This window comes from Haliotis rubra, unplaced genomic scaffold (genome assembly GCF_003918875.1).
Source record: "Haliotis rubra isolate DU_JTF1 unplaced genomic scaffold, ASM391887v1 Scf168, whole genome shotgun sequence".
Classification (NCBI taxonomy): Eukaryota; Metazoa; Mollusca; class Gastropoda; order Lepetellida; family Haliotidae; genus Haliotis; species Haliotis rubra.
This window is the reverse complement of record NW_025765647.1, coordinates 1,307,248-1,334,512: the sequence shown is the minus strand read 5'-3', so window position 1 is coordinate 1,334,512 and position 27,265 is coordinate 1,307,248. Positions and strand designations below refer to the sequence as shown.

Genomic DNA, 27,265 nt, shown 5'->3' with positions numbered 1-27,265 from the left:
GGTGAGGTGATATTGGGTTTTAAGAATATTTCGCTCATATGACGACGTGCATGCGTGTGCATGTGTATGTGCTGCTGCTTGTACTAGCCCAGACTTAAGCTGGTTTTATAGTGCTAGCCCACTGAGACACCATGCCGCAGTGAAGCATGAATACCCCACTCAGACACATTATACTGACTCCGCGCCGACCAGTCCTTGTTGTACCCATTAATGCCGAGCGCCATGCAGGGACCAACAAGTACCATAGTTTAACGTCTTTTGGTATGACGCGGTCGGGGATCCTTCCGCTCTACGGGCGGACGCACACGCAACAGGTAGTTAGATATACATACATGTATATGTTACCAGGGATTACATCGTTACATGTAACATGCGATCATGCATCGATAAACGCGACTGGTAAATAATAACATGCCTAACCAAGTCTCCGAACCAAACCACTCGATCCCGTTAGTAGTCTCTTACGACAAGCATGGGTTGCTGAAGATGACTTCTAACCCGGATTAGGACCCGTGAAGATCCGGTCTGGAATTGGTCTTCAGTAAAACATGCTTGTCGTAAGTGGCAACCCCGTTTTGGTCGGATGGTCAGGCTCGCTGACTTGGTGGACACATGTCATCGTATTCTATTTGCGTAGATCGATGCTCATACTGATGATCACTGGATTGTCTGGTCCAGACTCGATTATTTACAGACCGCCGCCATATAGGTGGAATATTGCTGAGTGCGGCGTTAAACAACAACCAAACCAAACCATCACGGTTAGATCAGAGATAAAGCAATGCTATACTGTAATGAAACTGTTACATGTAACACGTATCCTCTGTAACAGTTATATGTATTTGATCACTGTTATATGTAACAACATATCCTCTGTTAATACTGTTGTGCATCTGATGACTCCGTTGCTTATGAAGTAACATCTTGTATAATCAATAAAGCACTTGTTACTCCGTTACATGTAACGACATATCACGTGATAAAATTAATAAATCACTAATGACTTCGTAGCTTTTAACGTCGCATCCTCTTGTATCATTACCTCATGCCCCTTGAATCGTTCTTATCTACGCTGCAAAACAAGTCGCGATCGATTTACGACAATTGATAAACACCACATTATAACGAAAACTCATGAAATCAGTAAAATATTTGTATAATGACTTTTAAATCATCCATTGCGTTGTTTTAAACGCTTTCAAACTGGCCTGCATTCAGAGCAAGGCGAGACAAGTTGAGCTCTGGAAAGTATTGTAGCAACACTCCGAAGTGGTGGACACTGTCCTTCAGTGAGGCTTGAGAACACGACCCTCCGCGATCTAGGTGGTCCGTGATGGCGAACATAGCATACCACAAGACTGGACAATGACCACGACGGTCGCCCGACCCCTCGAGTCTCTTCGTGGATGCTGATCCCGCCCTTTACCTGCGCTAGATAATGAGACAATGGGATGCAATTATTGTCCACCACTGTCTACATCAATACCATTGTTCTGCGGCTGTTATGCTGGTGGCTGGAGTCAAGTGCTCACTCGGGCCAAAACCCGAAACTTCCTTTCTAACCAAAGTGGCGAGATCCAGCCATGAGCGTTAGTTTGTGGAACGCGATGACAAATGACGTTTTAAGAACCGATGGCAGCTCGATGACGCCTTATAAGTGTTGATACAACAAATCACAATAACACTCGTTTAGTATTTATTTTACCTGTTTGATGGAAATGGCAGTTTTGGCATCTCTGCTCAGCCCTATAAATTCACTGACAATATACGTACACATTTATGTATTTATATATGACATGAATGAGGTACTAAAATACCGAAGACGACTGGCAGTCAAGAATATGACGTAGTAAATAGTGCCAAATGTTAAACTGCGGAAATGTGTGTGGGAAGTTAAGAATATTGTCACTTAATTGCTGTGCTGATTTTTATAGTACAATTTAGAGACAATAGAGTAGATCAATATTCATAATACAAATTAGGGGCGCCACAAAGAAGTAGACAATAGATGTTTAATTATAATAAAAATATCAGTAGCGGCGATATTGATATTGATGATATAATTTAGAAGTTTCATTAACGGCAATACTGAAAATATAAGACACTTTTAGCTACCTGTAGTTAGCTGACAACCACATTTGAATTAATCATGCTTGGACGCCCGGATGTCCCGTCGCCTACGCACCACCAGGTATACAATGAAACGCTGTATAAATATGCAGTCTGGAAATATGACAAATACGTTCCCATGAAAACTATAAACACTTATGCAGTTTGTGAATAACATGCGTAAAAAAGTGTCACTATGCTCTATATCTCGACAAGGATATCACGGACTACACATCAACATATACAACACATCTAACATACAATAAACCTGTGTTGAAACCCTTAAAGATAAAGGAACGTGATGTCAGTGACGCAAGGGTCTCTTTTGTTACGAGCCAGGGTTGCAATAAAACGCTGGGTGATTTCTAGGTATACAGGTAGATGTTTCATGACCCTGTCCACACACCCGAAACCAGTGACTTACAAATGTTGGTATAGTTAAACAAATTATCGTTACCCAGATACTGATGGTCACTCATGAACGGGCGTATCTCAATAAGGGCCGGTTGTTGTCGCGGGATCAGTGCCATCAAGCCTGTTATTTATGTCATCCTCAAAGCCTGGCCATGTCCTTTAGACTGTAATATTACCACACGCCCCTAAACCAGCCTGTTATGGGTAACCACTCGTCCTGAACACATTGTTTGCAATAAAAGGTAGCAAGGTTGTCCTCTATCCCCTGTTGTATTCTTAAAGCTTGCAGATAAAAGATGATACGTAAGAATTGTCGTTAATGTGGACTCTGTGATGGGGTTTCTTCTGGGTCTCATGACCTATGACCAAATTATGTCATTAATTACAAGGAGGAAGAAGTGTAAATGTAACTATCTTACTCAGTTAAACTTTTTCAAAGTTAACTATTGATACGCGATCTTGTTTTTGTGATCCTCTGTTTTATAGTGTGAAACACGCCCTTCATAAATGACAGATGACTCCGCTTTAATCACTCGTACAGATATTAGCATCATTATCCCCTTTTTCTTGGAAACACCCAACGGGTTAAATGTACAAAGGCTGGTTTTGTAAATAAATATCAAACAGAAATTACGATGTCAAAGATTGAGTTAAGAATACATGTACACACAGGTGAGTACTGAAGAATTTTACCTGGTGGATCCACTGAATGTGAGACTGATCATGTTGCTGTGAGCCGTAATTTATTTACACGAAACACTCTTCAAGAAGAAAATTACACAAACGCATCTGTGATATATTTCCCTACGAACCTGTCATCATCGCTAGATACAGCATGTCAAGATTTGATGGAGTCGCCGATTTATTTTTCGTATTACACACCTATCAGCTGTCTATCGTCTTCACCCCCACGCGCCTCCTCGCGCCCCATGACCCCCACGGCCCCACCCTCATCACTCAGTCTCACCCACATCAGTAGCGGGAGGGCAGGATCCCAACCCTGCGGGAAAGATTACAGGAATTAAGTGTTAGAGAATCACAAATAAATCAGAGATTTTATCAAGTAATTTTGTCACATGAGTCTTCTCCGCTGAAGAGAGTGAGTCTTGAGAAGGATGATACCGGGATAGAAATAATAGGACGGGGGAAACTGACTGGCAGATCTTAATCAAACATAAGATAAATCTTAACAAGAAAATTAGCCCGATGGACAGGCGAAGTAAAACAGGGTGAAATTCGATACTGCTACACTTGATCTCCTCTTGATTTGTCCTGTCTATGGTATAGGTGTATGACAGACTGAAAGACAACGGTTTCCCCTGGAGGTTTTACTCTGTAGACCCACCGTGCTCCGACCAACGTTCCCCACTGCTTGTTCTTCTTAGAGTAGAGGTACACGAGGCGCGCGGCTCAAGGTGGGTGGTCTCCGGCAATTCACTGATAGTCAATATCGGCTACGATCACGGCCGACCAATGAGCAGTTTTAACGTAAACTGTGGGGTATTTCGAAGCGAGCCCACTCCTTTTGGGGAACGAGAGCTGAATATATTAAAAGACTGTTGATCTGGGAAAATTATTTATCTTCAAATTTTATCATCAAGAAGACTGAAAATCGAGGGATTAAATAGCTTGCTATCGGGCTAAAGTGTCATAAATCGCTCGAGAGAAGCAAGGCCTGTCGCTTTGGACATTTCTCCGCAGGCTTCCTACCTGTGAAAATTTTCCAATTGGACGTTCGGAAATGGAAGCAGTGAAAAACTATTGGACTATTGACTTAATTATTTGACGAAAACCTTCCGATGAAGATTGGTGTCGACTATGTGTGGGGTCTGATAGCTTTCCTGCTTTGTCGTAAATATTTGCACGAGTGTTATACACGGCAAAGCATCGATCTTACGGCATAGGGAATACTAACGCGAAACCAACCGAACTTGTACCGATCACCTGTGTTCGATCTGCTTAACGGAACTCTTAATACACCTGTGCATTACCTGAGAGTTTGCCTGTGAAATCCCTTGCAGAAGAAGTGGGATTTATTTGTTTATGCAGATATCTCAGCCAGAGATATTTTATACTGTTTGTTTTGCCGTGGGCTATCTGGGATATTTCTTGTGCGTGAGATACAGCGGTTATCACACATGATGAATGTTCGTGCCATTGTGCTTGTTGTCTTCCTGTGTGGATGTGGAGTGGTATCGGCTAGGCGGAAGAGAGAAAGAACAATTCTACGTTTTGCCGATTGTGGTAAGAGGGTCAAGATTTAACAACTTTTTAATTTTTTGTCTTTTTGAAGAAATGGTATAGCGTTACATGAAACATTAAGTGCGGATGGATTCTCACTTTCACGTGTATCATGATATGTTTAAAATGAACGACGTTTTGAAAGAGATATTCTTTCATACCTAAGCATATTCATCATACAATGACAACAAATTGTGAATAGTGTTTTGAAATCTTAATATGACAGCGTTAAATAACTATCAGTCATGTTGTAACCATTTTCAGTCTAACATTATGCTGTTAATGCCCAAGTTTGTATCGCTTAAGAGAATCCAAACAACTTTGCGTCAATTCAAGTTTTCAACATATTTTGATATACTGATGCATTGGGGCGCACCGATCGGTTAATCTGTTGGAAAAAGCACAACAAACACGTTTTCCCGTGACACAGTTATGTGTTCGTTGTCAAGTCCTATCTCTCAACAAGCTAATAAACGCACTGGATTCACCGCTGACTGTGTTTTGATATGGCACAATTGATAACTATCCAATATTTCCTAAACTAAACTAATCGCTCAGTAGGTACGAGAACGCGAGGAAGGGGAGGGATGGCGGGGGAAGGGGAGCGTGTTACACACATGTCAGTTGTATGCCTGTGAGTAGCGTTAAAGGTCCTCTCACCACTTAAAAAGTTTAATATCCCCTTGAGAAGAATATAGAAATATATTTCTCAGCATTCGTAGTTTCTTATAGATATGCATTCTAAAGCAAAAAGAACCGTATGAATATGACGAGATGCGCGAATTGAAAACATATCAACTTAATTTATTTTAGCATAGATAGCAAAGCGAAAATACAAAAAACATGTTGCTGACGGTAGTTATTCTTGCCGCTGTTATTAGGTTTTTTAAAGTCAAAGATGGGCTAGCTTTGGAAATGTGGGTGTATTAACAAAGCTGAATCTTGTCGTTCATGGGCCGTTTTGTTTATCTGTTTACATTTTTTATCTATCACGCTGCTGTGTGAATTACCACAGTTACACAGACGGTATCGTTTCACACATCGCACGTATTACAAGTTCTATACCAAGGTTAAGAATTGGCACCGGGATGTGGAACCGTGTCTGTCTTTAACAAGCAGCGTATCTAGGTGGTTAGCTTCACCAGCTGTAGGACTGATCAGCGAATGTATATTCCGTGTTCTTTCATACAATGAGGAGTGAGCACCTGTTGAGGCGGGAAGAAATTCCGTCAGTCATAAATGGTTGGAATTCATGAGATATCACCGTGATAGTGTTCCGAGAATTGCTGTAGCAGGTTTATTTACGCCATCATTAATACAGCTTATGTACTCTGTAGTCAGTGAACGAGAGAGGACCGTATCGCCCCATCGTAAATGTAAAACTCGCATGAACACAGAGGTGTTGTATATATATTTGCGCCATGCATTCGCGACTATTGCCTCTCGCAGTGGGATGTCAAAAAGTATTTAATAGTACGTTGTTTCCTTGCTCCAAGACCAAGATTGTTATAAATCTACCGCTGTCATGGTGTGATGTAGACTAATGCTTAGGCCCTGAATATATATAATTTTGATAGTAAGAAATATACCTATGTAGATTGAAAAGGAGACCCAGTGAGTTGGGAGATTTAGGATAACCTGGGGAAATCTAGACTTGCTTCATTTAGGGCTTTAGCATTGCAGGGAGGGCTGGGCAGTAGGGAGAATAATGTGGTTCAGAGGCTGTGAGATAGGCTTTAAGAAGACTGTATTGCTGCGTGTAATTTCACATTTACTACTGGTGTAGGGAACTGAACCAGGTCTTTGGCCTGACGATTGAACACCTTAACCACAGAGCCCAACATATCCGTATCGAAACAGTACGATCTTCATTGATAAATAATCCTACTTTGGTCGTTTCAAACAGTTCTCATGAGTGTCTTCTTTGAGGGGCATTTAGAAGTTGGCGTGATGAACAATGGAGAGAGTTCTATGGATATGCAACTTCTTTATATAATATGAGCGACGTTTCGGTGTAGCTACTAACACCGTTATCAAGCAAGTGACTCTCCTTGTTGTTCAACACTTACTCGTGCTGTTTCCCCGTCTCATTATATTATATTTTTTTTTTCAGCAAACAAGAGCTCATTACGCCAAGACCAGGTTGGAGTCTGTTCATGTAATTTGGCTGAGCGTTGCTTGGGATCCATTCGATTTGCTATGCAAGGTTACCGGCGTATGGTCTTTGGTTCGAATCTCTGTTCTGGGTTTGTTTGCTCCATGCTCGTTGGTTCTGCCAAGGGGTAAATGTCTCAGCCTGTTTCACACTGGACTTTCCTCCAAGTTGACACGCCGTAATGTAACTGAAATACTGTTGAAAGCGACCGTAAACCTAACTTACTCACTTCCCTTCGGAATACATGTACTTACGTTAGTGTCCCTTTCCATATGCTTAAATAACAACGAATGGGTAGAACCATGACGCCATATTATGACTGCAAGATTTTTACATCACGTCGTCTTAAATAGACTATGCTATATCACTTTGTGACAACAGAACAGCATATTGTTCAGGTATTAATTGCCCCTAGCCTTAACAGCTAAGTGTTTACTTGTGTATTAAATGCAGTATTGTTGAATAGGCATTACCAAGAAGTATCCTAACGACAAAGTAGAGTTATCTTCGAGGATAACAAACTCTTAAATATACTGTTATAGCGTCGTTCGGTATACATCCATGTACCGTTTTTAAGCAAAACAGAATAATCTGGTCTCGGATTATTCAGTCTTAGATGGCAACTGTGTAAAGGAGTTGTAATTATCAAGTGTGTCTAGTTTTTAAATTCTTGATATTAAGAGAAGCGTCTCTGGCGGCTGTTGATCTGATTTAGATGTCATATGTGTGTGACATTACCTGGGTGTTTCGCTTTCTCAGTGTGAATTTCCCAAACAAGACTCTAGGTATCCCGTCCATCTTCCCCCCACAGCGCCACGAAACAACTGAACATACATCACTGATCATGAGTCCCTTGATATAGCCGACTATAGGCGGGACGGTGGGGTGGCCTAGTGGTTAAGGCATTTACTCGTCACGCAAAAGGTCCGGGTTCGAATGCACATGGGTGCATTGTGTGAAGCCCATTTTGGGTGTCCCCTGCCGTGATATTGCTGTAATATTGCTAAAAGAGGAGTAAAATCCAAATCACTCACTTACGTATATAGGAAATCGCATGACAGGTCAACACAAGATATGATGAGAGAAGTGAATATGTCATTACTATCCTACTGTAAAGCTGAACTTATGGTATAACAAGATGGCGTAGGGGGAATTATTATATTATTGTTGCTTGACGTCATAAAAATCCATGATGAGGCTAAACGCTGGACATCGCGAATGCATACCTTGAAGCTTGTTGTCACCTATCCTAATACTATACTGACGTTCATAAGAAAGTACACACCTGGTGTTTGGGGACTATTTCCATTAAAACCATAAATATTTCGCTAGCAATGTTGTAATTGGGTACAATATCTGGTGTTTTGGAAACACTTGCACAATGTTTGTGACAAGGCAGAATCAAAACACTTTTTCAAATATTAATGCTGTTTTAAAGAAAACATTTTACCAAAGAATCAGGTGACTGTGTACTTTCTTCTGAACGTCAGTGTAGTACATGTTCTCTTTTGACGACTTAATATATTTGAACTTGATTGGTTATATAATCTCGTGGTTAAGAGCTATCTATTCATGCCGATGTACTGGGTTTGATGCTCAAAACGGACACAATGGTGTTATGCCTTGAATGTTCACCAAAGCGGCGAAAAATCCCCAGTCCCTCAGCTGAACATAGAAACTCATTATGCAGGTTGCTTATGGGGGCTTTCGTGTTAGTTAAGTGAGTGAGTGAGTTTAGTTTTAGGCCGCTTTTAGCAATATTCCGGCAATATCACGTCACGGAGGACACACCAGAAATGGGCTCCACACATTGTACCTATGTTGAGAATCGAACCCGGGTCTTCGGTGTGACAAGCGAACGATTTAACCACTAGGCTACTCCACCGCCTCTAGTTAAGTTATCCAAATATATTTCTCTTATGTTCAGTCATTCGAGAACGAGCAATCCATAGGCGTGTAATCTCATTGCTGTCGCCGAGTTACGAACCAATATCAGTACTGCGCCTTTAAACGCCTCAATTTGATATGAAAACTTGCGTTTTGCAGGCATCGGTGTTGGGTAAATGATTGAACGAGCGCGGCAACCTGATCCACTTTGTTTAGGCGGCAGGTTTGCGGGAGACACCCATACTATTTCTTTCCGTCACGATCTATTCATCGACCACCGTCAAAGTTTTTCTTCATAATTGCCCTGTATTATCAGAGGGTTGACCCAACTGGCAATTTCTACCACATTGCCTAACTTGCTATTTACGTATTAACACGGTGATATTTCGTCACGAAAATAGCTGGAGGAACAGCTTGACGAGAGGGGATGGCAAACATGTGTTATGTAATGCCGCTCGGAGAGAAAGGCCCAGACCCGTGCCAAAAAACACCTTAAATTAACTGAAGCAGTTTCGTTGTTAATACGACGTGTTGAAATTAGTGTTTTTCACGAGCTTGATTACTACCATGACGTATTTTTCTGCCCGCGGCCATAATTACTACAACATTTACTTCTGTACTTCTGCCGTTACTGCTCATGTAACCTCCTGTGTTATTCTTGGGTTACTACAACATTTACTTCTGTACTTCTGCCGTTACTGCTCATGTAACCTCCTCTGTTATTCTTGGGTTACTACAACATTTACTTCTGTACTTCTGCCGTTACTGCTCATGTAACCTCCTCTGTTATTCTTGGGTTACTACAACATTTACTTCTGTACTTCTGCCGTTACTGCTCATGTAACCTCCTCTGTTATTCTTGGGTTACTAGTCCTTCTTCTACTGCTTCTTTTCTGTTGCAACAACTTCTGCTCTGCTTCTTCTGTGGGAGGTGGGGTAGCCTAGTGGTTAAAGCGTTCGCTCGTCACGTCGAAGGCCCGGGTTCGATTCCCCACATGGGTACAATGTGTGAAGCCCATTTCTGGTGTCCCCCGCCGTGATGTTGCTGGAATATTGCTAAAAGCGGCGTAAAACCAAACTTAGTCAGTCACCACCGTGATATTGCTGGAACATTGCTAAAAGCGGCGTAAAACCATACTCACTCACTGCTCCTTCGATCTGACGCAACTACTTCTTTTACTCTTTTGACTGTTAAAACATTATTTCTTCTTCTGTTACGACTGTTTCTTCTGTTTCTACAACTTCTATTGGTATTACAACTTACACTGATAATCTATATATTGTTACTATTACTTATGCTCCCACTACTACTACTACTACTACTACTACTACTACTACTACTACTACTACTACTATCATCATTATGGGGGCGGTAGGGTAGCCTAATGGTTAAGGTGTTTGCTCGTCACGTCGAAGACCCGGGTTCGATTCCCCATATCGGCACATTGTGTGAAGCCCATTTCTGGTGTCCCCCGCCGTGATATTGCTGCAATCTTGCTAAAGCGGCGTCAAACTAAACTCACTCACTCACTATCATTATACTATTACTGCTACTGCTGCTGATACCACAACTACAGCTACTACTGATTTTTCTTCTACCATCATTATATTACTACTATCTTTCTACTACTACTACTACTACTACTACTACTACTGCTGCTGCTGCTGCTGCTTCTACTGCTACCTGCTACTGATACCACAACTACAGCTATTACTAACTCTTCTACTCTCATCTTACTTCATTTCTACTACTACTATCTTACTACTACTACTACTACTACTACTACTGCTGCTGCTGCTGCTGCTGCTTCTACCTCTACTGATACTACAACTACAGCTATTACAAACTCTTCTACTTTCATTCTATTACTACTATCTTTCTACTACTACTACTACTACTGCTGCTGCTGCTGTTAATAGATATATTACTACTACTACTACTACTGCTGCTGCTGTTGTTAATAGATATATTACTACTACTACTACTACTGCTGCTGTTAATAGATATATTACTACTACTACTACTGCTGCTGTTAATAGATGTTATTACTACTACTACTACTGCTGCTGCTGTTAATAGATATATTACTACTACTACTACTACTACTGCTGCTGCTGTTAATAGATGTATTACTACTACTACTACTACTACTGCTGCTGTTAATAGATATGTTACTACTACTATATTACTACTACTACTACTGCTGCTGTTAATAGATATATTACTACTACTACTACTACTACTGCTGCTGCTGTTAATAGATATATTACTACTACTACTACTACTGCTGCTGCTGTTAATAGATATATTACTACTACTACTACTGCTGCTGTTAATAGATATATTACTACTACTACTACTACTGCTGCTGTTAATAGATATATTACTACTACTACTACTACTGCTGCTGTTAATAGATATATTACTACTACTACTACTACTACTGCTGCTGCTGTTAATAGATATATTACTACTACTACTACTACTGCTGCTGTTAATAGATATATTACTACTACTACTACTACTACTGCTGCTGCTGTTAATAGATATTACTACTACTACTACTACTACTGCTGCTGCTGTTAATAGATATATTACTACTACTACTACTACTACTGCTGCTGTTAATAGATATATTACTACTACTACTACTGCTGCTGCTGTTAATAGATATATTACTACTACTACTACTACTGCTGCTGTTAATAATAGATATATTACTACTACTACTACTACTACTACTGCTGCTGTTAATAGATATATTACTACTACTACTACTACTGCTGCTGTTAATAGATGTATTACTACTACTACTACTGCTGCTGCTACTACTACTGCTGCTGCTGCTGTTAATAGATATATTACTACTACTACTACTACTGCTGCTTGCTGTTAATAGATATATTACTACTACTACTACTACTGCTGCTGTTGTTAATAGATATATTACTACTTCTACTACTACTACTACTGCTGCTGCTGTTAATAGATATATTACTACTACTACTACTACTACTGCTGCTGTTAATAGATATATTACTACTACTACTACTACTGCTGCTGTTGTTAATAGATATATTACTACTACTACTACTGCTGCTGCTGTTAATAGATATACGTTATACTACTACTACTACTACTACTACTACTACTGCTGCTGCTTAATAGATATATTACTACTACTACTACTACTACTGCTGCTGCTGTTAATAGATATATTACTACTACTACTGCTACTACTACTACTACTGCTGTTAATAGATATATTACTACTGCTACTACTACTACTGCTGCTGTTAATAGATATATTACTACTACTACTACTACTACTACTACTACTACTACTACTGCTGTTAATAGATATATTACTACTACTACTGCTGCTGTTAATAGATATATTACTACTACTACTACTACTACTACTACTACTACTACTACTGCTGTTAATAGATATATTACTACTACTACTACTGCTGCTGTTAATAGATATATTACTACTACTACTACTACTGCTGCTGTTAATAGATATGTTACTACTACTACTACTGCTGCTGCTGTTAATAGATATATTACTACTACTACTGCTACTGCTGCTGCTGCTGTTAATAGATATATTACTACTACTACTACTGCTGCTGTTGTTAATAGATATATTACTACTACTACTACTGCTGCTGCTGTTAATAGATATATTACTACTACTACTACTACTGCTGCTGCTGTTAATAGATATATTACTACTACTACTACTACTACTGCTGCTGCTGCTGCTGTTAATAGATATATTACTACTACTACTACTACTGCTGCTGTTAATAGATATATTACTACTACTGCTACTACTGCTGCTGCTGTTAATAGATATATTACTACTACTGCTGCTGCTGTTAATGGATATATTACTACTACCACTACTGCTGCTGTTGTTAATAGATATATAACTACTACTACAACTACTGCTGCTGCTGCTGATAATAGATATATTACTACTACTACTACTACTTAACATACTGCTGCTGTTAATAGATATATTACTACTACTACTACTACTGCTGCTGTTACTGCTGCTGCTGATTACTGCTGCTTTACTACTACTACTACTACTACTGCTGCTGTTAATAGATATATTACTACTACTGCTACTACTGCTGCTGCTGTTAATAGATATATTACTACTACTGCTGCTGCTGTTAATAGATATATTACTACTACTACTGCTGCTGTTGTTAATAGATATACACTACTACTACTACTACTGCTGCTGCTGCTGATATATAATAGATATATTACTACTACTGCTGCTGCTGTTAATAGATATGTTACTACTACTACTACTACTACTGCTGCTGCTGCTGCTGCTCTTAATAGATATATTACTACTACTACTACTACTACTACTGCTGCTGTTAATAGATATATTACTACTACTACTACTACTGCTGCTGCTGCTGCTGCTGCTGCTGCTGTTAATAGATATATTACTACTACTACTACTACTGCTGCTGCTTAATAGCTGATATAGATACTACTACTACTACTGCTGCTGCTGCTGTTAATAGATATATTACTACTACTACTACTACTGCTGCTGTTAATAGATATATATATTACTACTACTACTACTACTACTGCTGCTGCTGTTAATAGATATATTACTACTACTACTACTACTACTGCTGCTGCTGTTAATAGATATGTTACTACTACTACTACTACTACTGCTGCTGCTGCTGCTGTTAATAGATATATTACTACTACTACTACTACTACTGCTGCTGCTGTTAATAGATATATTACTACTACTACTACTACTGCTGCTGCTGTTAATAGATATATTACTACTACTACTACTACTACTGCTGTTAATAGATATATTACTACTACTACTACTACTGCTGCTGCTGCTGTTAATAGATATATTACTACTACTACTACTACTGCTGCTGCTGCTGCTGCTAACTACTGCTGCTACCACAATAAAAGCTATTACTTACTCTTTCTGGTATGCTTCATGTCTATTACTACTATCTTTTTACTACTACTACTACTACTGCTGCTGCTGCTGCTGTTACTGCTACCACAACCAGCTATTACTTACTGCTACTTTCATCTTCTACTACTACTGCTGCTCTTTTCTACTACTACTACTACTACTACTACTACTACTGCTGCTGCTGCTGCTGCTTCTACTGCTACTGATACCACAACTACAGCTATTACTTACTCTTCTACTTTCATTCTATTACTACTATCTTTCTACTACTACTACTACTGCTGCTGTTGGGATATATTACTATATTATACTACTACTACTACTACTACTACTACTACTACTGCTGCTGCTGCTGTTAATAGATATATTACTACTACTACTACTACTACTACTGCTGCTGCTTCTACTTCTACTGATCTACCATCTAATATAGTTACTACTACTCTGTTACTACTATCTACTACTGCTGCTGCTGCCAAGTTTACTGCTACTACTACCACAACTACAGCTTTTACTACTTATATTACTACTACTCTTACTACTACTACTACTACTACTACTACTACTGCTGCTGCTGCTGCTGCTTCTACCTCTACTGATACCACAACTACAGCTATTACTAACTCTTCTACTTTCATTCTATTACTACTATCTTTCTACTACTACTACTACTGCTGCTGTTTGGATATATTACTACTACTACTACTACTACTTCTACTTCTACTACTATCATTTTACTGGTACTGCTACTTCTACTGATACCACCCACCACAACTCCTAGAATACTTCTACTGAACTAGTGTTGTTTTATTGCTGTTTGCGTAAACTATTCCCTCAACAACTACTGCTTTCATAACCATCTGTTAGAGGACAATTTTAAGATCTTACCAAAGAAACAAGACCTCGATTATCAACTATCAAATGCATTCTTTCTACACACGTTGATATTCAAGTAAAAAAGCACGCAATCTTTATACCGACGCTTGTTCCCCATTCTCTATGACTTTGTACGCGACAAGTTGATGCAATCACGCGCCTGGGAGGGGTTTTTATCGCGCGTTGCTGTAAACAAGACCTTGCTAATTATATGCACTCGTGGGCTCGCGGACAAGACGGTACAAAATCATCAGGAGTCTTCAGACCTCGCTGGCGCTTTTGATACATCTGGAAAAACTTTCTCTTTGTGACTAGATATGAAAAGAAGAACATTGCGTATTACTGTCGGAATTTTAACCTTAAAAGAAACGCCTCTTATCTACCATCGTCAATGGCGGTGACGCATTGTGGCAACGTTTACACATCACGTGGACCACACGGCCGTCTCATTTCATACTATCTTAAAGCAATGAAACTCAACATTTTCTACAGTTGTAAATTTGAATGGTTATTTTATCGATGTGCAGACTTGGCGCATAATTCTATGGCTTTCTTTAATAACTTGTGGATATGATTATAGCGCATAAAACATTCGGATTTCAATTGTAATATCACGGGATGGATTTTATTATGCTTCAGGCTGGTGATTATGAACAGAGGACCTCCTAGTTCAGATTTATGCACTTGGTACTTCTCACAGGAAAATTATTTCTGTGCAGTTTGCCTTTGTTCCAGATGAGACCGACTTTTCTTCGGTATTGTTGAATAAAAATCATTCACGCAGAATGTCATTGTATGACATTTCATATTCGTACTGATCCACCCGTATCCCCGTCTATATAGAACTGGGCTGGTACGAAGTGTCGCCGTTTTTGAAAACATGAAGCTGTTATATTTGATCCATGAATAAAAGACATCGGATAACTGACGGGTAATTGAAATGGCAGACATATTCGTCGATGTTATTGTATAACATACAGTGATTACAAGAAAAAAAGCACTGACATCTCATTTACGACTTGCCATAAACCCTTGCAAGATTGTCCAGAGCTCCTAGCGACAAGCTGCAGGTGCTGTCCCCGGGAACTTTAGACTGGTTTCGTTGGCGTATAACACGTGGAGATGCAATGCTAAATAAACAAATGATGCAATGGAAAACTACATTCTCTCGATGATATTTAAAAGGAATATGATAAACCTAGGAAACGGCGAATAAAGCGAGCTATCGATGTAGTGAATCCTGCATTTCAGATTTAAGGAGTTAGTGAGTGAGTGAGTATGGTTTTACGCCGCTTTTAGCAATATTTCAGCAATATTACGACTGGGGACACCAGAAATGGGCTTCACACATTGTACCCATGTGGGGAATCGAACCCGTGTCTTCGGCGTGACAAGCGAACGCTTTAATCACTAGGCTACCCCACCGCCCGTCAGAAACAGGAGCCTCTGATACGAAGCTACAGTGGCGAATGCTGATATACGAGTTACCCTGGACAGCCGAGGATTATTTTTTACTCGAGCTAGAATATTTCTGAAAGCGGCGTAAAAAAACTACCAACACACCCAACAAACCCACCGCACTCTATACTGTAATCATTTAATTGATATTGACATTTAATTTAATAATTTCAACGAAATATCTTAATCCACCTTCTGGTTCATGCAAGTGGAAAGGTTCTTGTCGCTTTTTTATGGCACCATACTGCAGAGAGTAATTGCTGTGTTGGCTGTGTGTAAGCTAAGCACAATAGAGGGTGTCAAAGTAATGCTATTATAGAGCTTGTGGTAACGCACAATGCGTGTCATAATCTCGCCAACACTTACGTTCATAACCTTAAGTCAGAAAGTATTAAGCTAAGAAACAAATCCCGCCTCTCATAATAAGTATTAGGCAAAAAGCCCAACACTACGGAAGTTTCGATACAAATACAGTGTCAGGGCTGGAAGCAGTTGCATTGGTCCCTGAACGAGGATAATCTTGTGGTCACGCGGTATGTGTACAACACAAACGCTCCCCCTTTTGCCCCATTCTCCAGGAACCCCCGCTGTATACGTACAAGTGTTGTTGTATGGTTTGCTTGTTTACGACTTGGCTAAGCGTGGAAAAACCGCAGAGCTGCTAACCGCAGTTGTGAGAAAGTTGCCGCGCTTCCCACCTCATTGGGACCGTGTGTATTCGCGGTGCTCTTACGCTACTACGCAAAACTTACGTCCCCTCGAACGCGACCGGCGTGCGTGAGTTTTATTTTACGCCGCTTTCACTCCAGCAATATCACGGCGGGGCACACCAGTAATGGGCATACCAGAAATGGTACAGATGTTTGGAATCGAACCTTGGTTTCAGGCGTGACGGGCGAACGCTTTAACCACTAGGCTACCCCACCGCCCCAACGTGACGGCATTCGAAGTAAGCGTTGAAGAGTACTGCACTACAGTCCACGAACGAATGTCGACGGACGCGACCACAACGCGACATATTTGCGAGCAGGTTGCGTTTTAGAAGACATTTGTTACTAACGGTCAACTGTACAGCTGTGTGTGGAATGAAGAGGAATAATGGCGGTTTAATGAATACTGATTACGCCCTGAAACTTTTCCACAGACATTTCCAAATAGTTACTCTGAATATATATATCCATTAAGACTTTAATGAATGACTACTTTCCACGAGGTGCGGTGGTGAAACCTTGCGGTTAAAGCGTTCGCTCGTCACTCCGAAGAACCGGGTTCGATTCCCTATATGGGTACAACGTGTGAAGCCAAACTCTGTTGTTCACCACCGTGATATTGCTGGAATATTGCTAAAAGCGGCGTAAAACCATACTCACCCACTGCTCCTTCGATCTGTCGCAACTACTTCTTTTACTACTTTGACTGGTATCCCCCGCCGTGTTCACTTGCTTGATAACGGTGTTAGTAGCTACACCGAAACGTCGCTCATATTATATTAAAGAAGTTGTATATCCATAGAACCCTCCTCGCTGTTCATCACACCAACTTCTAAATGCCACTCAAAAAGGAGAAAGGATATGTTTGGTATCTCTGTGTGATATCGTTTCACACAAGTATACATGTACGTCTTAAATTTATTTAATTTTAAATGTTGAAATATTCCTTGGAAGTAGAAGTTACAATAGCATAGCTATTGCGATATGACAAGTTATTAAGTCGGTGTTGAAACACATGGGAATTGTAAAGGAATTTCCTGGTTGCAAATTGCCAGGTGTGAACTCCACACAGAGATGTAGCGCACCTGTAGTGACCCTGAGTTGAAACTCGTGACCTGGGAGATTGTGTGTGAACAGTACGAGAACACGTACAGCATATGTCGTAGCGAATAAATTAATTTGACTGAATGAACGCTGGGGATTTACTGAATAGCCGCTTGTCAACATGCATTGGATTGTAATACGGTGATTCCCGACACTTTCCTCTGGTCATGTTAAGAGTCATGTATTGTGCCTGTCAACATCGGAACACACCAATTGACAACATTCCAGTGAAGGTTCGGAATGTTCGCATTGAAGCTCGGCGTAATGACACGAAAATCACCTGTTGTCAGTTGCGCTTGCTGGGGCTCGGGCCTCCGTATTATGATGACAGACTACCATTGACTGCCTTGTTGAAATAAACTCGGTTAAACTTGCATGATTAATGTGGCATGTCTCCACATAAAACCACTGTTCGTGGGAAGATTTCCCAAGCTTGATCCCATTCGGTAGAAAACCCCTAAATGTTTAAACATTATATCTGTCGCACACTATTGTTGCACCTTTTTACTTTTTCGTAAGAAACCTGTGTAATCTGTGACATATAAAAGCGATAATAATTATAACAACAGCAATAATGATAATTACAATATTCTGCATAATCATAATGAACCAAATAGATTTTCTAAGGCATGCTCAGAAGGCAAAGTTAAAATGAATTTCTTTGTATTTTAGTATGTAATGTAATGAAATTCACTTAACTATTAATAAATTTGTTAATTATTTTTTCAGGTTATTTCAAGAAGAAGAATGAGTTAGAATCGTGTTAATATTTATTAACTTTCTATTCATTTCAATTGTCTGCAAAAAGTATGCTATGATTACACAATGCCATTTAGAAAGTAGTCAAATGTAACATATTTTATATTTGGGAAAGTGTAATTCCAAACATAGCATATGTCATAACGTATGTTGGTTTGCAATAAATAATAAAACGCCGTCAGAGAACACAGTCTCCTTCCGTTCAAATTAGTTGTCCTCTGGCAAAGAACACCGTGAAAAGGAACCACCGTCAGTGTTAGTCCAGGTGTTGGCCTAGCTGTCATAGAAAAACATGCTTCAACATGGGAACCCACGCCAGTCCGACGACGAAAGCTTGTTCCACTAGTGTGGCTTGGTACACGCTGTTTAGTATAGCATTCAGAAGACACCTAATTGCAAGTCAAGCTTCGAATTTCGCGGACCTATGCACCGACTGTACCCAGAACGTTGTTGTTCCTGAGGTTGCACTCAGCGACCTCACCTCTTAATTCGGCCCCAACATTTCTATAAATGGTGCTCGGGGCGCTCAATGCTACCATCGTGTCAATTAAGGCCCAATAAATCTCGCATCCAGGTGTATAGGCCCTCGATCTACACCGGCTGGTCCGGCTTTTACGTCACAGCCCTGCACTTGGAGACTGTTTTGGTTACATCCGGTTATTGTTTATCATTAATTTTAACCGAATTAAAGTTGAAAGTATTTTCCAATAGAAGGAGACTGGCGCCGAAACAGCATGGGGTATATCAATCCTTCTAAATCAGTTTCATTATTCAATGGTAAATATTAAACAAAGTAACACTTGATTGTCTGGACCCGACATGAGTACAAATTCGCCACAGAAATCTAATCTAATTCTTTGAAATCAAAGGCATTAATTTAGTCTTATTCAAAAACATTCACTCATGCATTTTGATAATGAGAATTGGCGGTTGGTTACCCAGAGTTTACAAGCAGTGAACAGAGGCATAGCCAATTTGCCGTTGGGCTATCTTATCTAACTCCGCTCTCATGGGATACCATGCAGTTTCGAGTTAGAAGGAGCGTTTACGACTCTTAAAGACGATATAGATATGGAAATGGAAAGAGACGAGAAAATAGCAGAATAAATAGACGAGACTAAAATTACGAGAAATCAACGAGAGCTGGTCGCCATTTTTTTCTCTTTTCGCTCTCGTCAAATCACACGGGAAGTAATAGACCTTTCTGACGGCCAAGCGCCACACACGATGCTGAGCGCGCTTCAAGACCGAACTCCGGCCAGGATGGAATGTTTAGCGAGGTGGCGTACCATATCGTTGTATCTATAATTCCCCTGTCTTAATCGCCTGTCAGGCACACAAGAGTACATACAACTATACCAAACAATTCTCTGGCATTTTCCGGTAGTTTATCTTTTTTTCGGGCCAAGCGTAAGCGATCATGTGTTCGGGAGATACTTTCAGCGTCGAGGAGTTTCTGACATGCGGTAAAATGCCTGAGATTAAAACTAAACTGTTTTCCTTTAATATGCCATGATAATACTATTTAGGCTCTTTTGAAAACATATAGGTTTTTCTTTGGTTAGGTAAACAATAGTTGAAATGCATTAAAAAGTTTAACTAGAAATAATGAGCTTCCGGAGCGTTACGGCGTATAAAACGAGAACCGCACTGTTTGATATTCGATGAGAAGATTCTGAAGCAGTGTTTTAATCTTTCTGTCTTTATTGTCGCATGTTTTATTCACAAATTGTCTGTGTTTCATTCCACACAAAAAATGATTCAATAAATATTCTTCGGATTCGAAATCAGAATTGGTTAAAAACAAAACAAATGACGGGAGAGTAAACATGAGATGTGCCACGCTGAATATTGAGTTAGTAAGAGTGTGTATGGTTTTACGCCGCTTTTAGCAATATTCCAGCAATATCACGGCGGGGGACACCAGAAATGGGTTCCACACATTGTACCCATGTGGGAATCGAACCCGGGTGAGGAGCGGATGCATTAACCACTAGGCTACCCCACCGCCCCTATATCGTGTGCAAGAACTAAAAGAACTGCTTTTGCTTGTCCGGACTGAGGCCTGTTTTATTATACCACTCAACTAATGCATGCTGCAGTTTAACGTGGATAAGATTACCAAACCCGGTAGAAATTCTTATTTAATTCCCACAGTGTAAGAAGCAGCATCTTTTGAAGTCTTTTACAACGACATGGTCGGGGTCCGAACCACAGACCCTCCTCTCCAACGATCTGACAACTGGACCACGCAGGTTACCTGTAGCTGTACGTACACTTAAGCCGGGTTTCCAGGTGCGCGCAGTGCGTGATGCGTAATGCGTAGTACGTAATGCGTATACAACAGTTTATACTAAAATAGTTATAGCGGTTTCCATGCACGCTTAAAACGTGATGCGTGATACGTAGTGCGTAGTGCGTGAATTTGCTTATGCACAAAAAGTGTCCGAATGCGCATCACGCAGCTATACGGAGGCCGGAAGTAGGGATTCCCAAGGGGTTTTCCCAAAGTCACGTGGTTTTCATTGTGCACACAAGTTGCAAAATGGCAAGGAATTCGGTACCCAGGATACTGAACAATTAATTGAACCCTCCTTCTTTGTATCAGTAGTTCACGCACCCACCATCGGGGCCTTCGTGTTTTCACATAACAGTACAATAAACCTGCAGTGACCACATCCTCTTCATCCTCTGTTATGTCTGTTAGTTCTCTAGCGTTCTTTGAGAAACAAGGTACGTGGCATTGTAGACAGCAATTGTGATCTGTACGATCTTCAGGAAAGGAAGGACTTGATTTAAGGCACCACATAGCCCTTATATACGTACACATGGAATTGGACACTACGCACACGTAATACGCACTAAGCACTACGCACCACGCAGTTACGCAGACAATACGTACACATGGAAACCTAACTTTAGTGTCGTACGTTCGCTGTGTCGTACGTACGTGTGTGTATGAAAGTTACGGTCGTCTTAGCTCCACGGTGGTTTTCTGTGGCGGGTTCTGAGCGTGTTGTATTACTTAAAAGTTTTTTAAATTTAAGATCGATGGAAGTGTAAATCTATATGGACATGATAGTCAAAATAATCATTACCTACACCGGCCTTATCTGATATTAACTTGGTTTACACGGCTTTTCACACTAAAGTTCATTGAAAGTTGTAGGGACTTTTAATTCAAACGTGGCATGCATATACAACGATTTTCATTTCTTTGCAGTCTCTGACTTTGTGTGCATCTCCGCGTCAATATCTATCTTAGTTTTAAAAGGCTCTCTATGACTCGATTAAACATCCGGGTGCCTCAACCTTCGGCCAATGTCTCAGGTTACAGGAGACACGTGTCTTGTCTTGTCACTGCAAGGGGACGATGAGAAATAACTTGTTTAAAGGCGACATCTCTCTCTAAATGTCGACGACGTTCGAGTTGAATACGATTTCGCTTTATTCGGAGTATCAAAATTACCTTACTTAAATCGACATTCACGATTCACATTCAAGTAATCTTTTCTATCCGCGGTAGTATAGAGACACCTCAGCTATCAAGGCATGTTTTTAGATAGATTCTCCGACGACACATATACAAGCGGTGTTTTAGATAGCTATTAAACAAACAGTGGTTCATATTTGAACAGCTAAAAACCATCACTTGTGACAATCTATAACAGCGCTTTTTGACGCGCCGCCAACTCGCTTTGATCCCTAGTGATGATTAGAGTGTTCCTGCCTTAATACCATACCTCGCGTCCGGTCCCCTTAAACCGCCATGCTGTTAACTATAAGACTCGTGATGAAAGTGGAGGCATTTGTGTCTGTTTTATAGCAACCACTGCTATGTTTTCTTCATCTAAACCTTCTGAACTTGGCCTGGTTCCGTGTGATCTTCCCAGTAATTAATGTTGCCTCTCTGAAGTCGCCAAACCGCCGTTTTATACCTCAACGCCTGTAAACCGCGTCCCCCTCTCTATATTCCTTTCCGCGGCGTTAGAACTGCCGCTTAGACTAGATCTACGATCGATAGAAAAATGGGACCCCCCGCGAAGATGGTAAATAAGGCATGATAAATTACGCATTTTATGTAGAATTTCATTGCTGATTTAATATCGGAGAAAGCGAACGGAGGCTCCCGGAGTCGAGACTGAGACATCGCGGTTAATAGCTGAGGTTAGGAAGAATTACCTTGGTCTATCTGTTCTTAATCAACCCTCGCAGAGGTGAAGTATTGTTGTAATCACCTACATTTCTTGAGACATATAATATGAACACAGGCATACAATATGCATCTCTGATATGCTAATGCCTTTAAAAGAACAAACACTGAATATCAGATAGGTATTCGGGTGCTTGGCGTGACTGTTCTTTTTATCCGATCCGTATTTCGATTTAAATATTTGTTTCGCTTTGGTATTCAAACATATGTAGATGAATATATAACAAATATGTATAACGCTTGTTTTAAACTTGGTCGTGACAGTCATTGAAGGATGATATAATTGATAGGTAATTTTTAGTAAATTTGAAGTTGTTAATTAAACATAAACACCTTGACAGTTAAACAAGAATGACATCTCCTGATCTTTGCCTTGCATAGACTTCTAATTGCATGTCAAATCCAGTATTATCCACGTAGTTAATTAAGTCATTCTCCTGATGAAGGAGTACATTAAGGATATACTCCGAAACGTTGCGTTCCTCATGATAAAGAACACTCTCCTCCTGATGTGTATCGCTTCTAAATGCCATTCAAAGACCTCATTTTGGTTTTGTTCATCACCAGAAAATAATCGATGAAACTGTGTAATGTTATGTTAATTGACCTTGAGGTGATTTTTATGGTATGGATATTTCGACACCTGTATGACACATAGCTGTTGTATGTCTATGAGAAAATTTGTTATATTTTCTGTTAGTGACTCCGCCGTATGTTTAACAACAGAAACATACAACTCCACGCATAGTTGGGGTGTACCGAAGCCTACACTGCAATATCATAACATCGCCTTGACGTCAAGATTTGAACAAAGTGCCCGGATGCTCGGGGCATTCATTCATACAGACGTGGGTAATTCACAAACTTCCTGCTCCTCTCATAAATAACCAGGGTCGATAAAAGTCATTAGCACCCTAGGATGTTCCCTGTTTATCTGTTTATCTTTCGTTATTTGACATGTACGATAACAAACGTTATTGCGATCGCCCGGCGAGAAACCACGGGATCTCGTCGCTATGACGTCATATATTTACGGAAGTTTGTTCCAGGTGATAAATGGAGATTATTGCACAGGTGTTGGATTGGTGGAAATACGATGTTAGTTAGGAAACCTGGTTGATCATAGTGATATGAGATATAGTTTTGTAAACACTGATGGCGTGCACGTGTATTTTGAAGAATATTTTGTTAAAAATACCGCAGTAGATCATGAACTGGTAAAACATACCTAATATTAGCAATTTCATAGTTTATCAAGGTGAAGCTTAGACGTACTGGCGGGGGCCTAAAGTTATGATATGCCTTGATTGGTCTGATGGGTCATATGTAGCGTTTCGACCCTTTGTATATACGTTTTCGTTCGTGTTTCTCTCCATCTACTCACTCCAGCGCAGATTGTTCCACAAAGTATTAATAAAACACTGAATGGTCTGATTGAACTGCTTTTTGTGTCAGGGTTATAAGAAACTGTCATGATAAAACAGAAACGGATTTCTAATGAAGGTTAATGTGTGGCTTCCTTTTTTTATGTAATAGTAGTTTCTGACGGAAAATATAGAATGGTCAATCAATCAAAATCGATCAATCAATCAATCAAACATCCATCCATCCATCCATCCATCCATCCATCCATCCATCCATCCATCCTTTCTTTGACAAGAAGTTAAATAACGCCCGATTTCTTTCACCAGCATCGTTCGACTCCCGGGGGGCGATGGGGTAGCACTGTGGTTAAAGCGTTCGCTGCGAAGACTGGGTTCGATTCCCACATGGATACAATGTGTGAAGACCATTTTCTTGTGTCCCCCGCCATGATATTGCTGGAATATTGCTAAAAGCGGCGTCAAACTAAACTCATTTCCTCACTCACTCGACTCCCTGTTCGCCCCAACTTTCTGTCCGGGTTTGTCAGTACCGTACTACTCGTAAGTAACACCAAAGAAGCGTTATAAGACCTGCATCCATTCAAATCCGTTCAACCCATCTGACTCACTCACTCACACACTGTTTTTCACAGGGAAAGAAAACAACCGCCCGATCCACTTCTATGACGTCAAAGCCAGTCCCATGCCAGTCATTATCCCCGGTACTCTCTACGTCAGCTTCACTGGCAACGTCACGGAGGACCTTCCTCGACGGGTCTCCGTCGAGCTCAGCATCATGAAGTATTTCTTTGGGATCCCCTTTATGATCCCATGTTTCGATAACCACATCGGGTCCTGGTGAGTTGTCCCTCCGAATTACGGTGATAAAGCACAAGATAATTGATAGTTTGGGGTGGATAGGCTGCAGGGAAAAACATACGAGGTTCAGTTTTAAGTAAAATGTTTTGTTAACTTGATCGGAAAATCGTGCTGTGGGTGAAAAATGATACAGAAATCCTAGTTTACCTCTATTCCAAATGAGGCGGTGGGGTAGCCTAGTGGTTAAAGCGTTCGCTTGTCACGCCGAAGTCCCGGGTTCGAAGACTATTTCTGGTGCCCCCCACCGTGATATTGCAGGAATATTGCTAAGAAGTGGCGTAAAACTAAACTCACTCACTCACTATTTCAAATGTCAATATGAAGTTTCAATGGGCTGAACTCTTTTCCGAAAGGTTTCATCCGTCGTTATATTTATATAATGTGATTATAGTATACTTATATTTCAGCACATATGATAATATATGCCACCGCCTGGAGAAGTATGAGCACTCTGGGTGTCCGAAGACGTTACGGTCGTACAACGTCCAGTGCCACTGCCCCTTCCAGGCCGGGGACTTCACAGTGTCCAGGGTGCCGGTCAATGTTCCAAAAATAAACGGCTTTGCTGGAGCTCTAATTAATGTAAGTGTATGTAATTTTATGGACATTTAATGCTATCTCACATCTGCGTTATATTATTGCAATGTCCCCACACCACCACCCGTTAAGTCGAATAAAAGCATACAAGTACTTGCCAACTGTCACTCATTTGGCTTGAGCCTTTATTGCTCACGTCGCTCTCACGACTAAGCTGACAAAACTCACGTTAAACCTGGTTCCGATGAAAAGTAAAACTAAACATCCGTTAATCACGCAGATAGGCCTGAATACATCGTTGTCGGCGACTTTACTGATAAGGAAATTTGTAGTTATGCGTTGACTTCAGAAAGACTGCGGGATCGGATGGTCAGGCTCGCTGACTTGGTTGACACATGTCATCGGTTCCCAATTGCGCAGATCGATGCTCATGCTGTTGATCTCTGGATTGTCTGGCCCAGACTCGATTATTTACAGACCGCCGCCATATAGCTGGAATATTGCTGAGTGCGGCGTAAAACTAAACTCACTCACTCACTGACTCGCTCACTGAGCTGCAGGACTTCGACGTGGAGGGCGGCCCCTGGAGCCCGGCATCTCAAGCATTTTTCACTCTGGGGGTTGGAAGGTCTGTAACAGTACATCCACCAATACGTTATCCTGACTAGTGAAGTACTAAAGAACACATGCCCCTCCGCTATGGTAGTAATATCTATCAATGGGTGCGCACCCACGACAAGAAAATAGATTAATAGCACAAACGCAAACGGCTGAAGTGATGGTTTAAATCCAGCTTGGGTCCATGCAGGCAGCAAATGTGTGAGTGAGTTCAGTTTCACTCCGCTTTTAGCTCTATTCAAACGGCGGGGGCACCCATGTGGGGAATCGAACCCGGGCCTTCGTCGTGACGAACGAACGCTTTAACCACTAGGCTACCCCACCGCCCCTGCAGGTAGCAAAAGTACTATACGTACCCATGGTCCTTAGTATGGCGATCTACCTGCAATTATTGGCAATCAGAAGCTGTTTTTATATTCAGTAGTAAAATAGATTTTCTGGCTTTAAATCTATATTTGTGATATTTCATATGTTTTTGCTGTCCTTCGTCGACAGGTTTTTGTGATCTAAGTTAATGTATCACGAATATATAACATATAACCTGTTTTAGTCAAGATATGACTGAAATACTGCCGATGTGACTAAAAATCTTAACTCACTAACTCAACTCTAGACACAGTAGGGGCGATGGGGTAGCCTTGTGGTTAAAGTGTTAGCTCGAAGAAGACCCGGGTTCGATTACCTACATGGGTACAATGTGTGAAGCCCTTTTCTGGTGTTCCCCGGCGTGATGTTGCTGGAATATTGCTAAAAGCGGCGTAAAACCATACTCACTCACTCACCTACTAGACACAGTAGGGAATATGAATCACAACAGGTCACAATGTTTGTGGTGTCGGCTGTGAGTGAGTAAGTGTAGTTTTGCATTCAGCAATATTCCAGCTATATAACGGCGATCTGTAAATAATCAGACAGATTGGACCAGACAATCCAGTGATCAACAGCAC

General features: G+C 40.7%; 1 protein-coding gene across 1 annotated transcript in view; it reads left to right on the top strand.

Annotated features, from left to right (window-relative positions):
• The first annotated feature begins 4,134 nt into the window (after nucleotides 1-4,134).
• The window catches only part of LOC124272244 (ganglioside GM2 activator-like), a 31,620-nt gene continuing 8,489 nt past the window's right edge, over nucleotides 4,135-27,265 (top strand). The window contains exons 1-3 of the mRNA XM_046707402.1: nucleotides 4,135-4,767; nucleotides 24,938-25,142; nucleotides 25,571-25,745. Coding sequence (XP_046563358.1) covers nucleotides 4,662-4,767; nucleotides 24,938-25,142; nucleotides 25,571-25,745 — 486 coding nt within the window. The 5' untranslated portion in view covers nucleotides 4,135-4,661. The remainder of the gene's footprint in view (nucleotides 4,768-24,937; nucleotides 25,143-25,570; nucleotides 25,746-27,265) is intronic.